This window comes from Sceloporus occidentalis, unplaced genomic scaffold (assembly GCF_023333645.1).
Source record: "Sceloporus occidentalis isolate IW3139 unplaced genomic scaffold, rSceOcc1.0.p SCAF_55, whole genome shotgun sequence".
NCBI classification, from domain to species: domain Eukaryota; kingdom Metazoa; phylum Chordata; class Lepidosauria; order Squamata; family Phrynosomatidae; genus Sceloporus; species Sceloporus occidentalis.
In genome coordinates, this window is record NW_028317035.1 from 2,103,947 (window position 1) to 2,120,543 (window position 16,597).

At 37.8% G+C, this 16,597-nt stretch overlaps 1 protein-coding gene across 1 annotated transcript; it reads left to right on the forward strand.

The window, feature by feature from the left end:
* The first annotated feature begins 3,792 nt into the window (after positions 1-3,792).
* Positions 3,793-15,732, forward strand: LOC149287905 (vesicle transport protein GOT1A-like). Its single transcript, XM_089492273.1, has 6 exons — positions 3,793-3,801; positions 4,438-4,599; positions 14,305-14,469; positions 14,555-14,733; positions 14,843-14,906; positions 15,691-15,732. Exons 1-6 carry the CDS (start codon positions 3,793-3,795, stop codon positions 15,730-15,732), a joined length of 621 nt encoding a protein of 206 aa, XP_089348399.1.
* Positions 15,733-16,597: the final 865 nt, after the last annotated feature.

The window sequence follows — 16,597 nt, forward strand, 5'->3', positions numbered from 1 at the left end:
GGTGACCTCAAAGACATTTACCTTGTTTCTCAAGTAGAAATACAATAGTAGCTGGTCTTATAGATGTACTGCGTGCTGTGTTGCCTTTCTGCAGACAAATCTGTTCTGGTTCTGCTGTTTAATATGGCTTATGAAAGGCTTAAAATGTGCAATCTTATTGTGTGTGGTACCTGCACAACACACAGAGGTTGTATGGACAATTGTTCCTCCCTTTTAAAACACTATCCTGAGTCCAGAATATTTGTACTTGCTAGAAAACCCGTGCAGACTAGGGCAGCAACAGCTGAACATCTTTAAACCAATATAGGGCTACCTATTCGTTTTACAAATGCATTGTGCGTATATTAAGTGCCAGGAATAATCTGCTACCTGCTACAGACCAGTTGCATAGTGTACAAAGGATATGTCTCGTTTTATGTATATTGCTATATATATATATATATTTTGCATAATGAAAGTAATATTTATTGTATGTATATATTATGGAGATGTGTTATGGACATTATGGATCCTAGAAATTGCATCCTGGAGGGTATGGTGCTTTTCACCATGTTGCTTTGAAAGGAAGCCTATAACCAGTTGCTAAATTGAATTTAATAAGTCCAGTTGACGAACTGACACTTTCCATTTACAAGAATCAGGTATTTTTTTCTTGTAATTATTTTTTTAACGCTCTAGTATGTTAGTTATAATAGTTTTTAAATAGTCCGTGTATGCTAAAGGATCTGTGCAGAAAAATATTAATATATGTATAATTCCTGCTAAAGTCACACCAAAATACAAAAGTCAGAGTAACTATTAGAAATTGCTTGGACACTGGGTAGTTACTACTAATGATGCTTTAATGCAGGCGTAAAACAACTGATAATAGAGCGTCTGCAAGATGTCTAGTATAAATCTTACGGAACACATAACCATTTTAATTTTGGAGATATATCACACAACTGAAGCCTCGAAAATATGTATTTTGTTTGGTTATTGCTCTTTTGTTGGGGTTTATGTAATTGGCTATTTTTTTTTAAATGGTAGTAATAAGAGAGTCCTGCTGTGTGAATCTTCCTTTTGCAATGTACAGCTATGGAAGATTTCATTTTTTTCTCGGCAACATTAATACATGAAGGCATATAATATGCTTTGTAAGGCAATATGGCAAGTGTGATCCAGCAAGCCACCACTTTAGGTTGGTTTTATTAGTAACTGGTTAGACTAACAATTTAGTTTGGTTAGTAACAATTTAGACGGTTTAGTAACTGAATGTGTTTTGTTTGGCATAAGAACAGAAGTTGTTGAGTTAAGTTCCAGGTTTAAACAGTATATATATATATATATATATATATATATATAAATATATACAATATATATATATAAAAAGGGCTTTGGGGGAAGTTTATGTTTTAAATTGTGAAAGAATGAATGTTACTTTTGTAGCAAAAAAAGTGAAAGTGTTTAACGTTAGTGAAACCCCAAGTTCAGGCAGAAAAATTACATCTAAAAAAAGCAACATCAACATATGCAAAGCTTGAATTCTGAACCCATGAACTTTCCCAGCCTCACTGCTTAATGGATGATGCAAGCAGGCACCGCTGTGCCGTGTAGAAGGGAAACCATTGTGTCAACATATTTTTCGTTAGAAGACTAATGCTGGGCAAATTAAGTCACAATCTTCTTCTGCAGCAAAACAAGTGAATCCTGACACCTGGGCCCTGTGGACAAAGCAGTACCTATGTTGATATGAGTAATAATGAAGGGAAATGCAACATTTTTAGGAAAAGAGAAGGATATAAACCAGCATCAAAGGGATTCTATTTTTGCACTTCTTTTAGCCATGTGCTCACATCCCAATAATTTAAAGAAAAAACTGCTATGAATTTGTCTATGTTACTAACTTTGCTAGCTTTAGAAATAAAATCCAGCTATGTAAAAAAAAAAAATGTGTGCTTTCTTTTTAAGTGACACATCATAACCTAACCTCAAAACCGCTCATGTTTTTATACCATGACAACCCTGATAGAAGGGCCAATGTTTGGACGAGATGAACAATCAGATGTGTGCTGGGCTTCATATGATTGACTATGAGAATTTGTACAATGTGTGCCAATGCCCAGTGTCTACATATTAAAGTAAACATCATCAGATGGAAAAGGTAGGTTTGGTCTATTGGTCATCAAATGTCAAAAGTTTGCCAAATGCTGGTAGTAGAATTAGTGCATGGACAGAGTTAAAATACTAGCATTTGAAATACCCTGGGATATCTAGGTTTCAAGCATATATGGATTGATGGGGAGTAAATTGAACTGCCCGGCTTGAAATATGTCCCAAATGGCACATGGGGGCAGACAGACCAGATTTAAAAAAAAATGATTTTAAAACAGCAGTAAGCTATTTGTACTTATTGCCCTATAGCTAGCATTTTTTTTAAAAAAACATAAAAACATTGGGTATTTCTAAACTCAGGAGAAATAGTAGAATCTATGTAACATTAGCTTTTGTAGATGAGGAAAAGATTTTTCAAAGTGAAATTTGTGTGAAAGGCAATAAATATTTAGTTTACTATTTAAAGTATTGCTTTGTCCATATTCATGTGTGTGTTGGGGAGAAGATGTTTGCTGTGGTCATGTGTAAACAAATCTTCCAAGCTGAGCTGCTTGTGTGCCATTTGGCAGTGAACTTGAATTACATTACATTTATTTATATAGTGCCAGTGGATTCCGTAGCAGTGTTACAACAGAGTCAGTAAAGTAAGTTAAAATCACAAACAATAATAAACTGGTACAAAATGAGGAGAGCACTGATCTTGACAGCTTACAATCTAGAATCTCAAACCCTTAAAATTCACCCTATACTATACATTTTCAAAGGTTTTGTAACGGAATGGGCTGTGGCTGTAATCGGCCACTTGAAAACATTGCACAGACCTGGCTGAAACAAAGTCTGAGACATCCTCTCTCCAAACAGGCTACCAGAAGTGTCTAGCTGTTACCATCAGGGTTTGCAAATTCCAGAGTGACCAGCTGTTGTTTTTTTCTTTTGTTTTTAAATCTCTTTTTATTAGATGAAAAGTTGCATATGTAAAAACACAATGCAAAACAAGATGAGCTAGAAAAAGACAATTTATTATTACACGTTATACAATGTTACAATGTATTTTCCTCAAGCACCAGCAATGAATTATGACCTCTACATACCATTTGAAGCCAAGGAATGAGAAGGAAAACCAATTTCCTATACAATCTAATCGTAAAACACAAAAGCTCTCACTCTGTTTCCTACTACTTTAGTCATACAATCGATGGTTTGAAAGTATTAACTACTTCTTTAGTTATGGGCTATTAAGTAAGTCTCTCCCCAGACAGTCTAAGGGTTTAAATAATGGCTGGCTGAATCTGGTTGATTCATTCATACAATCATTTGAATAGATACATACATGGCAGAAGAGTGGGAAAATGCAGAAGAGATCCCCCAACGTTTCGACACAGAGCTCTTTATCAAGGGTGATCTAACTGGTATACAGGACTATATATATATATATAAACATGCTAAAATCAACACTGCACTTGTGAATTCTGAACCACACTTATTTGCTGCTTTGCTGTTGTATTCTGTGTTATACTGATGATGCTCATGTTATATTAATCTGCACATACTTCTTTGGTGTGCATGTGCGAAATAAAATGCATGTGGAACACATTGTGACATGGTGTCATGACGTTGCTATCCAACTTGGCGTCTCAGGATTTCTCACACATTTACAAAAGCTACCTGAACCAATGAACAACAATTGGCAAATTAGCAATGGTGAAGGTAACGATCAATATGTATTTTATAAATATTGTAAATCAACTGTGTATCCGTTAAATCGTGTAACTGTATTTAACTATTTCTGTCAACTTTAAATATCAAAAGAATATATACACTATATGGACAAAAGAATTGGGACACCTGACCATTACACCAACATGGACTTTTATGGCATTGCATTCTAAAAACATGGATATTAATATGTCTTCTGAGAAGGCTTTCCACTAGATCTGTGGGAATTTTTGCCCATTCATCCGATAGAGCATTTGTGAGGTCAGGCCCTGATGTTGGACGGGAAGGCCTGGCTTGCAACCTCTGTTCCAGTTCATACCAAAGATGTTCGATGGGGTTGAGGTCAGGGCTCTGTGCAGGCCAATCAAGTTCTTCCACACAAAACTCATCCAACCATGTCTTTATGGACTGTGGCACAGTCATGCTGGAATAGAAATGGACCTTCCCTACACTGTTTCCACAAAGTTGGAAGCATAGAATTGTCCAAAATGTCTTGGTATGTTCACTTCACATACACCTTTGACATTGTTCCAGCACTGCTGAACATAGTTGGCAAAAGTCTCTTACTATGTCTGATTTCCTGGACAACAAATTCATGCTATGTTCCTACTATTCTCCTCTTAACAGGGCCACCATCAGTGGGGTACAATCATTACAGTTGTAAGGTACCGGCTGTCCTCAGGGGACAAAGTCTCCCTCCGTTTAAAAGAAAAAGGAGTTCTCATCCTTTCAAGAGACTCAACTCTCTTGATTGGTTCAGAAGCCACATCTGATTGCATCCAGTACCAGGTAAGAAACTCCTTGTGTGTGTGTGTCTGAAATGTGCGTGTATGTGACTGTGTTTGTCTGTTTGTGTGGTGTCTGATAATTGAGGGCGTTTATTGTCTGAAACTGCTCATGTCTAGTAATGGAGGGGTTAATTATCTGAGACTGCTCATAGAAACATAGAACATGACGGCAGATAAGAACCATTCGGCACATCCAGTCTGCCCATCCTCTGAATACTTTCCTTAGTCCTTAGCCTTATTCCTATCCCATGCTTGCTTAAATGTATTTACTGTATTAACAGCTTCCACTTCTGCTGGAAGGCTATTCCATGCATCCTACCCTTTCAATAAAGTAATATTTCCTGATGCCTCATAATGACTATATGTATATTGTAATATAAATATATTATTAAATCTGAAATCAGTGTGATTCCCAAGGTTTTCTAATAATTTCTATAATATAAAATGTATTTTATGTGATGTAATGTGTGTAATCTCCTCTGCTCATACTATGTCCATGATTGTCAGAAACATTATTAGAGACATTGCTAGTCTTCCTCTACCCTTGATCACGTCACATGACTCTGCCCCGTTCCTGCTTCTCCGCACAGAGTGCGAGCAAAGCAGACGGAAGCAGAGTCCCCTGCGGAAGTCTGCGAACTGCACAGAGATCTGCAGTTCCGGTAAGGGGGTGGGGGAAGGTGTATGAATGAGTATGCGTGATTGAGGTAATTAATGAGTATCTGTCAATAAGTGAATGAATGAGTATCTGTCAATGATTACTATCTGTGAGGGAATGAATATATGAATGAGTGAATGGTTGTGAATCATTGAATGAATGAATATGTGTGTGAATATTGCATGGATGTGTAAGTGGGGGGAAAGCATTACACAGGGAGGCTGTTTGATGATACCACAGGCAGGTTGTTTGGGGAAAAAGGTGGCAAGTCCTAAACTTCCAATTTGGGTGTTGGGCAGATCGTGTGAATTAAATCAGGGTGCTAAGGGGGGGGCATTAATTCACCAGGGGATGCTGGCTGGGGGCATCACATAAATCAATATTATAGGGGGTGCTGGGTGGTAGGATAAATATACAATGTGGGGCTAGCTGGGGGCAATACATAAGGGTGTGGGGCATTAGGGGAAACCATATCGGCCATGTTTTCCAGGACACATATAACTTTTACATTCTCCTGTCCAACTCTGTCCAAAATGCTGCCCTGTGTGTGTTTGGGTGTCGGTGTGACAGAGCCTGTCCTGGTTTGTGTGTTTGGGTGTCGGTGTGGCAGAACCTGTTCTGGTGTGTATTTGGTCATGTGTTTCCTGAGCACTTTCTGTAGGAATAAATTAAACTATTTAATTTTTACTTATCAGGAGATAAAACACCCTCCTGAATTTGTAGTCACTTCAAAGGACAAAACTTTCTAGGCCCAGAAATCAGTGAGAGGAAAAGTAAAGGTTTTGTGTTATTTACTCTATTTCAATCTGCATATTTTATTAAAAAAGGATTAGTGGCACTAAATTGTGGCTTCAGGCGTCCCGTGTATGATGACTTTTTGTTTAGTGTACTGATGTAATCCTAATCCCATCACATTACATCAATATGCATTAGAAAATCAGGAAAAGCTGGGCATGGATGGTGGGCTGATTCAATGGTGCAATGGCCGCCAGGCCATAGGCTGACAGCCCTCCCCTGTCCCTCTCTCAGAACCCTTACCACCTCTCCAATACTTTTAGTTCTCATTTTTGCCCTACCACAATTAACCCAACTAACCTTACTGCCTCTGACTTTATCAGCAACTTCAATAATAAAATTGAAACAATCTATCTCTCTCTACTGGATCTGCCCTATTGTCCTTCATGCATACTGCAATCTTGAAAAACCCCTCCCCGGACATGACTACAACTACTCTCTCATATGTCTACTTACTCTCGCCTCCAAGCTTCCTGAACAACCTGTATACACTCAACGAAGTTTCTTAACTCTAACTCTTTACTTGATCCTCTTCAATCTGGATTTTGTTCTCAACATTCTAATGAGACTGCCCTTACTAAACTTACCCCACCTGGCAAACTAATTTCCAATTTTGGCTTTCAATTTCACCTATGTGCCAATATCAACCAGATTTACCTATCTTCTACTGATCTCCTCTCTGTCTTAGATTGTGTAACCAACTGTCTTAGTTCTAAATATCTAAACCTGTATTTAGTTGAGTATACTAAATCCTGATCCAACAAGTCCAGATCAGATGAATAACTATAACTTGGAAACAATGCTTTGGCTAGATTTGTTAGAAAGCAATGATAATTTAGCTACCATACATAAAAGTGATTTGACATACACTTCTAGGTGTGGGTAATGGGTAGTAAAATACATCACAGTTTCAATATATTCCACCTAAATTACAGAAACTGCTCAGTAAAGTGCAACACTATAAAGGCACCCTATTAATTTAAAACATAATTTACTTAGAAATATTCTGCATGTTTTAATATTCTTGTAAAAAAACACACTTCTGGTCATCACAGAGTTAATTTTCTTTGCTGAGTTGGACACCTGTGAAGATTCCAAGGGTCAATGGGGATGGAACACGTGAACTAGGAAGTTAGAACTGTTTCTGCATGTCCTGGCAGTGAAGAAAATGATCAGCGAGCTACAGAGTGAGTGTGACAGCTACTGCTTATTCCCTTTAGGCCTATCCATACCTAGCATGTAAGAACTTACCTTTCAGTACTGAAGAAATTGTGGAAATATGTCCACTTCATATTGGAGTCTGTGTATCTATCATTGTCCTTCATATCTTGTTCTTTCTATCAAGTGCCATAGCAAAAAAGAATTATTGGCATTCTTGCTTTTGTTGTGGGTACATCTACAAACACATATTCTTAATAATGAATTATGTCAGTTCTTTCCTCACTTGTGACAGCTACTTTCCTCCATTTCCTAGCATCTGTAACTCTACAGGGAGCCTGTGTAATGATGGCCAACAAATCAAAAAGTGGCGCACCGTGTCTTGTTTGCATGCCTCCACCTAGAATCCTTAAAAAAGTTTTGGAAATAAGTTGTAAATTCAGAGCAGCATTACTATCAGGCCTTTATTGAGATGCTATATAACATTCTCAATCTGTACTTTTGTAGGACCCGTATTGGCATAAACAAATACTTTGGAAACATATACAAATTCAATTTTTTCATGCAAATTGAGCATGTCTAGTGTGAGTGTGTATTATACCAGAGATTTTGTACTACTAAGCATGTCTTGCTTGCTCTGTATATGCATTATACATGTGTACACGTCTGGGCTACTGGAAACTTGGTATCAGCCTATTAAAGACTAGCAGGAGTTAGCAGTAAAGAAGCTATATAGAGAAGGAAGCAGAGCAATTATTTCTTATGCAGGGGCTGAGCCAGGTACACATGGTGCATCACACCCAAGCACATGAAATAATTGTTCTGCCCCTAACTCTGTACAGCTTCTTTACTGCTCAGTGCTCTGCTCCCTGCATGCCACTCTGCGCACCATATACTATATCCCCTTGATGACAATTGCCGGTCCGGGCACGTCACGGAAATTCAAGTCGATAACGACAAATGACGTGCCAGGACCGGCACGTCATTAAACGGGTGCAGAAAGCGATCTATTTACGCTTTCTGCACCGAAACGGCGTTGCTGTAATGCCTCGACCTCGAGGCATTCAGCAACGCCATTATCGGCAAAAAGGGGCCATCTCTGGCCCCTCCCCGGGGCGTCAACATCCGCCACACCCGTTTTAAAAGCGTTTAGGAGGCGATCAACGATCGCCTCCTAAACTTAAATGGTGTCGCTGGAATGCCTCGATCAGGAGGCATCCAGCGACACCAAACACTTACCTGGGGATGGACTGTGACCGCTCCCGAGAGCGGTCACAGCCGCAGCTGCCGGTGATCTTCGCCATCAGCAAGATGGCGGCGGCCCGGGAAAAAAAATAATAAAGATGAAAAGGTTCGCTAGACGGTCTCCTGACCCTCTAGAGAACTCTGGCTCCACTTGCAGGTTGAATATAGGTACTGCATTCAACCATGCAAGTCAATGGAGCTCAGCTTTCTAATCACAGTGTGATTAGAAAAAATAAATTAAAAATAAAATAAAATTAATAATAATTAGAAAAAAAATAGTAAAAAAACAGTAAAATGTAAAAATAATTTCCCACTGATGTCACTATCAGGGGAACCTTCAAGTTGAAAAAAAATGTTAAAATTTTTTAAAAAAAGGCTACAAAAAAAAATATATATATAAAAAATATATTTTTGTGAGCAAGTCCTAAAATTAGCATATTAGCTTAAAACAATTCTCGCATGGAAAGAGTTAAAATACTGGCATATTAAATGCCCATGGGGTGTCTACTTTTAAAAAATGTATGATTTGATGGGGTAAATTGAATTGGCCAGGTTCAACAAGGTCCCAATTAACACGGGGGGAAGGATGGCCACACATCTAATTTCCAATTAAAAAAAGTTCCCCCCAAAAATGACAAACCCATGCATGTGGGGTATCACTGTACTCAGGAGATGTTGCTGAACACATATTGGGGTGTCGTGTGACAGCGGCATATACCAGGAGCTGTAAATTCATACATAAAGTAGGTGTGTGTGGGAAAAATACACACAAAAGAATACTACTGCAAACTTTGAAAAAATGCTGGTGGTAAAATGTGTGCATGCAAAGAGTTAAAATACCAGCATTTAAAATACCCTGGGGTGTCTAGTTTTCAAAAATATATGGTTTTGTTGGGCACACTGAAATGGCCCGGCTCAAAGATGTACCAAATAGGGCATGGGCAGTGGATCCCTAAATGCCAAAGTTCAACATTGAAAAATGCGCATGTCCCAAATGTGGCCCTTTTGCCCCCAAACAGCCAGGCAAAATCATTCATGTGAGGTATCGCTGTACTCAGGAGATGTTGCTAAACACATATTGGGGTGTTTTATGATAGTGACATATACCAGAACCTGTTTATTCATACCTAAAGTAAAATGTGTGTGAAAAAACAAATGCAAAAAAATTACTACCATAAAGTTTGACAAAGGCTGATGGTAGAATAAGTGCTTGGAAAGGGTTAAAATACCAGCATTTGGAATACCCTGGGCTGTCTAGTTTTCAAAAATATATGATTTGATGGGGTAAATTGCATTGGCCGGCTTCAAAGATACCCGAAATGGCACATGGAGGGAAGAATTACCAGATTTGGAAAAAATGGCTTTGAAATAGCAAAACGCTACCTGTACTTATTGCTCCATAACGTGCAGAAAAAAAACATAAAAACATTGGGTATTTCTAAACTCAGGACAAATAGTAGAATCTATTTAGCAGGTTTTTTTATTACCTTTTATAGATGAGTAAAAGATTTTTCAACTAAAAGTTAGAAACAGTCTTTTTTTTCTAAATTTTTCACCATATTTTATACTTTTTTTAATAGTAAATAATATGATACAATCAAAACAATGTCATCTAAAGAAAGCTCTTCTTGTCCTGAAAAAAACAATATATAATGTGTGTGGGTTCAGTAAACGGGAAAGAAGAAAATTACAGCTAAACACGAGCAGCGCAGAAATTTTAAAACGGCCATTGTCACGAAGGGTACAAAAAGTAAAATCAGCCTTTGTCACGAAGGGGATATGCAAGCATGCAAAATCAGGCGTACACCATACACTAACACATTTTCTAACGACATACACTGACACTCAAATAATACACCAACACAAAGGCAATGGAGACTCCACCCAATCCAATACTGTATACACACTCCCCCCCCACACACCCACTTCAGCACCATGCACAGACACCCAACACGGTTTAACACTGTACACTGACACCCCCCAAAACACACACACTTGAAAACTGTACACTGACACACACATCTGACTTACCAATAGTACACTGACGCCCCACCCCACACAATCTACCATTGTAAGCTAGTACCCCCACACAGTCTACCATTGTAAGCTAGTACCCCCACACAGTCTACCATTGTAAGCTAACACAAATATATACAAATACACATTCACGCTTTCTGTTACACACAAACACACTGGCTCACACTTGCCCTTGCAGCCACACACTTCCTTGCACTTACTCTCTCTATTCACTTTCTCATTACCCCTTTCCTTTTTCATCAGCTCTCTTCTTATCTCTCCTACTTTATATAGCCCTATCTCTCTTATTATCTACCCTTCTTACTCATTATCTCCCCCTTTCTCCCCATCACTCTCATTTCTCTTTATCACTCCCCTTTTTCACTATCATCTTTCCCCCTTTCTCCCCATTTCTTAATCTGTCTCCTTTCTGGTGCAAACAGGGAAAAGAAAAGATGTCGGTTCGCTAAGCTAGTCTCAGGCTCAAATAATACAAATGTATAATATAAGGCCTACCAAACAGTGTGAGCATGCTGCAAATACAGTGTGTTGGCTGTACAATGTATACAAAAAACAAAATACTGTCTGCGCTTCTCACCCTAATAAAGTTGGCAACAAATATATAAACATAATATAAATGAGAGGTTTTGGTTATATGAATTGGCCAAAGCATAATTAAGCTCACCCGCCACGTCAAGGCACACTCTCAATAGGGTGAGATCCTACTCTCACCTCCTACATAGTGGGCACACAAAGCAGTTTATACTGCTACCAAAACCTTATTAATGTGTTGGGGGAGGTGCAATTAAACATTAATTGCACCTCCCCCAACACATTAATAAAACCTCTCATTTATATTATGTTTATATATTTGTTGCCAACTTTATTAGGGTGAGAAGCGCAGACAGTATTTTGTTTTTTCCTTTTTGGTGCACACAGCTTCAGTGCTGAGTACCTGGATATGATGTCATACCCCGGTGCTCGGCATCAATTGCTGACACACAGTGCTATGGAGCACTGAAGCAGAGGTCTGGAGGGACAGACCTTGTGCTCCCTTAATTTTGGGCTGGTTAGGGGAAGATCTGAGAAACCCACAGCTACCGATTTCCCAGGACGTCTTGGGCTAATTTTGATAGATCTGTCCCAACATTCTGACAAACATTCTTGCTTCCATAAAGGTGTTAATTGAGTGCACCTGCCTAATATTAAGAGGTGTTTAATGGGGCCTGTGTCTGTGGCCTGCAGAATGGTGATTTTCTCTGCATGGTCCGAGTGTGTTGGCATGAAAGAGGCATTACAGACACAAAGAAAGCACCACAGAACCTGTATATCTGCTTACCCTGAAGGACACTGGGCATTCACCAGGAAGGGCTGCCTGGGGTCATTTGCATGCCATACATTCTGCATAGCAAATCATGAGTGCATTAGAATTGTTATTCAAAGTCAAGCAGGAATTAGAATACATTTTTTTATTTTTATCTTCATTGTCAATTTTCGTACACTCTACTCCATAATACCTGGGGTGCCAGCTCTTCTTGGTGAGATGGGTCTTCTATGAGTTTAGAATCGAGAGTCGTGGAGATGGCGGCAACAAGACGCCTGCCTACACACCCCTGTTAAAATGCCAGGTTCTTGTGATTTTAAAGAATGAGACAAAGATAAATAATGTCAGAACTTTTTCAACCTTTAATGTGACCTATAATGTGAACAATTCAATTGCAAAACAAGCTGAAAAAAACAAGGGAAAAATAAAAAAACCCCTCACAATTACCTGGTTGCATACGTGTGCACTTATAAAACTTAAACTAATACTTTGTTTGATTTTATTACAGAAATCAGTCTTTTTGGGTAGAAGTCTATTAGCATAGCACATCTTGATGTGGCAATATATGCCCACTCCAAATCTGTCAGATTGTGAGGAAATCTCCTGTGGTAACCCTCTTCAGATAACCACTCAGATGTTCAATTGGATTCAGGCCCGGGCTCTGGCTGATGTGCAGTGTTGTTTTTTCGCCAAACATACCTTTTGGAATTATGCCCAAAAAGTTCAACCTTGGTTTCATCAGACCATAACACATATTCCTACGTGCGTTTGGGGTACTTGATGTTTGTTTTTGCAAACTTCAGCCGGGCTTGGATGTTTTGTCTCCACTTGTCTTCACTGTGTTCCATGCTGTATCTAATGCTTTGGAAATTATTTTGTACCCTTCTCCTGACTGATATCTTTCAACAATGAGATCCCTCTGATGCTTTGGAAGCTCTCTGCGGACCATGGCTTTTGCTTTGAGATGCAACTAAGCAAATGTCAGGTAAATCCTACTAGAAGAGCTGAACTTTAAATGATGGCATGTGTGTAATGACTTCTATTTAACATGAGTTTGAATGTGTTGGCTAATTCTGAACACAGCCTCAGCCCCAGTTATAAGAGGGTGTGCACACTTATGCAACCAGGTTATTAAGAGGTTTTTGTTTTCCCCCCTCAAAGATTTCACCTTATTTTCAATTTAATTCTTCACGTTATAGGTCACATTACAGGTGAAACAAGTTCTGACATGATTTATATTTAAAATATCACAAGAACCTGGCATTTTAACTGGGGTGTGCAGACTTTTTATATCCAAAGTATGTCCCTGCTCCCTAAGTCTGAGCAATGGGATATGATGTCATTTCGTGCCGCTTAGTGTCTGTATGTATGTTACTGTGTGTGTAAGTATGTTACTGTATGTGGTAGGGGCAGGCATTTTATTAGTCCACTTTAGCAACCTGTTGTTCCCTTTCCTTTCCTCTTGCGGTCTCCCTTTCCATTCTGTTGTTTCCTTCTGTCCTATTCTTTCTTTTTGCCCTATCTTTTTTTTCCATCTCACTTACTTATACGCTTTCCTTACTTTTTTCTATCTTTTCTATGGGGTCCTCTGCCCTCACCTTACTGAACATTTTGTAGATCTTTCCTTCCCATTCCACTTTTAGTATTTTTCTAATATAATTCTTGCATTGAAACCTTATTGGAAACGCAACCCACATCTTCTCACAGCGGTTAGATATGTTGTGGGTTGTTTTTTGTTTAATGCTCCTGTTTTTTTACTTTTTTTATTTTGTTCTCTATGATTTTTTCTCAATCCTTGTTATGACATTTACAAAAAAACCTAACAAAAAACAATGCAATCATTGTGAAACGTTCACTAAACGTACAATGCACTTAATTCCTGCACGTTTTTTTAACAGTGGTCTCAGGTGCAGTTGGAAATTAGAAAAATAAAAAAATTGATGCAGACAATTCAGCGCATAACTCTTTACATACATTCCGCTCTGGCAATATATTGCCTTTGTGCTTTATAAAATGATGTGACATTACTCTGAACATAAACAACTCTCCATTTCTTTAAACCTTTTCCATATTATGGTAACGCACTTACTTCCTCTACTGTGCATCTACTCATTTCTTGGCTATAAACAAAAAATCACTCAAATAGGCAAAGTTTATATTTAGCTGTATAATTTTTGAGATACCGGTATGTTCATATTCAAACTTTACTCTTACTAGATACTCTACTCGTTTTATGACTCGTTTCTAATGAAATGACAAAATTGGCACATTTTTGTTAAAATTTAAATCTGTATGAATCTGATTGCACAAGTCTTGTTGGGAGTATAGAGTGGTGGGGTCCACTTCACTATCCTTGCAACCCTGGACCCAAAGGTCAGTAATTATGTCATTAAAAGTAACAGCATTGTTAGTCTTTTTCTTTATTTTCACCTTAAGAATTCTCTCACCTTACTTGCATTGTTTTATGTTTTACTTTCTACCGTGAAGATAATATCTTTCTCTATGTACAGTCTCTCTCGCTGCCTGTAACAGTCTTCTGCATGTATCTTACAGTATGCTCTTTCTCCCTTGATTCATCTACAGAGCTTGGTGCTGGGTTAGCAGGATTTGGCATTTTTTTCATCACCTTTGGGGTACTATTATATTTTGATACAGTCCTTCTGGCTTTTGGAAACGTAAGTACTCCACGTTAAGAAAACAGAATCATCCACCGTGAATCCTGAAATCTTCAGCTTTTGACCACGATCTTGTCTCATGTAGATTCTGTTCCTATCTGGCTTGGCTCTAATTATTGGTATTAGGAGGACATTCAGCTTCTTCTTCCAGCGACAAAAGTTAAGGGGCAGCGCCTTCTTTTTGGGAGGAGCACTTCTGGTCCTTCTCCGTTGGCCACTGATAGGAATGCTGTGTGAAATCTATGGCTTTTTTAATCTATTCAGGTAACAGCTTACAGACGTTTATGTAATAATATACAAAATGTATAAATGTATAAAAATCTATTTTCCTGTATAAGTACATATTTAATATATGTTTTTCTTTCACACTCAGGGGGTTCTTCCCAATGGTGTTTGGGTTCCTGGCATCTCTGGGGAATATTCCTGTACTTACCTTGGTAATATCACATTATCATGAGTTTTATCATTTAATTTTTTCATGGACAATATAAATATATTTCAAATAAATATAAACATATTTAAATAAAATGATAAAAATAAGAAAGGGTGCATTAGATAAACATTTTAAAAACAAAGAATAAAAATATTGCTGGATTTTATAAATATCCATAGAACCTATGAACCCAGTGATTTATCCTCCAATAGAGATACTATTTTAACTACGGTACCATTATGTTATTATTATTTAAATGGCAACAGTTTAAGTAGGATTTTAGTCAGCGCACAGGGTCTGACAAACTCAAGTTGAGAAGACATACACAAGGCAATGACAGTCCGGCTTGCAACCATTCATGACAAAAATATACCTTTTATTCTTAAAGAATAATAATTAAAGAAACTAATATTTTCTTCCATTTGGAAGAGTGTGTTTAGTAGCATAAAACAAAACTGTAAACTGGCAATACACACTGTTTATAATTAATTTCCATATACAGTGGATATAAAAAGTCTATACACCCCTGTTAAAATGCCAGGTTCTTGTGATATTAAAGGATGAGACAAAGATAAATCTTGTCAGAACTTTTTCCACCTACAATGTGACCTATAACATGAACAATTCAATTGCAAAACAAACTGAAATCTTTGTGGGGGAAAAAGTAAAAAAAACTCACAATAACCTGGTTGCTGTAACTCCTGCTATCCTATATAACATCTCACGTTACTGTGTGTAAACAATGTATTTCTCAATATAAAATCATATTCTTTTTTTTCTCCTTGCAGCTCTTTCAGAAGTTAGCAGGCAGTGAATCCACAATGGTATAACTCGTACATGAGAATGATGAGCCCACCAAAGAGATTTTACTTATCTTGACTTATTTTTCCTTATAACTTGGATCAGTGCTGTGGTACAAATATGGACACCGTGACAATGTGATGTACACCAAACAGCTGTGATGCAACAGATACAACAGAAAAAGTACATTTCATGACACAGCAAACATTTGGATGCACCAAAACTGGGTAGCTTGATTAACAATTAATAAAGTATTTAAACCAAATTGTAGATTAATGGTTTTTATAGCAGTGAACAATGTACAAAAACAATAATTTCACATTAATACAGGTCAAAGTAATTCCAACCTTTATTTTATTTCTTTTAATCCTTTTTCAGATATGCATGTGTTTATGGTGCATTTATTGTGTCCATGTGTGAATGAGAATGTGTGTGGGGCTGAACAGGGGATGGCCTTTGAAGTACTGAGGTCATCAGTGACTTTTTATATAAACCAGCTGTATGGTTCTGGAGCATATTCGGGTGTTTGACGCTAACTGAGACAGTAGATGTGAGAGACTATCAAAGAGTTCACTGGGATAAAGGTGAGTGCCAGCACGAAAGAACACTAATATCGCAGGCAACTGACAATGGTTGATGCTAAGGACTTGAGAGCTGAGTGAACTGAGTAAATCTCAGTAATTAGTTTCAAGCGAGATTTATTGGAACTAGTCTGACAGGGAACATGTAGCCACAGAGAATTTAGTCATTTAATTTTAAGTTAAGTTATTTAAGTTACTCTGTCTATCTTGTCTATTTCTTTTGACTAGCATAAAGAAATAGAGTTGTATCTTAACACAAAAACATGTGTGAGGCTGTTTTAAATGTGAGTTAAAATGCAGCATATTATGGTTA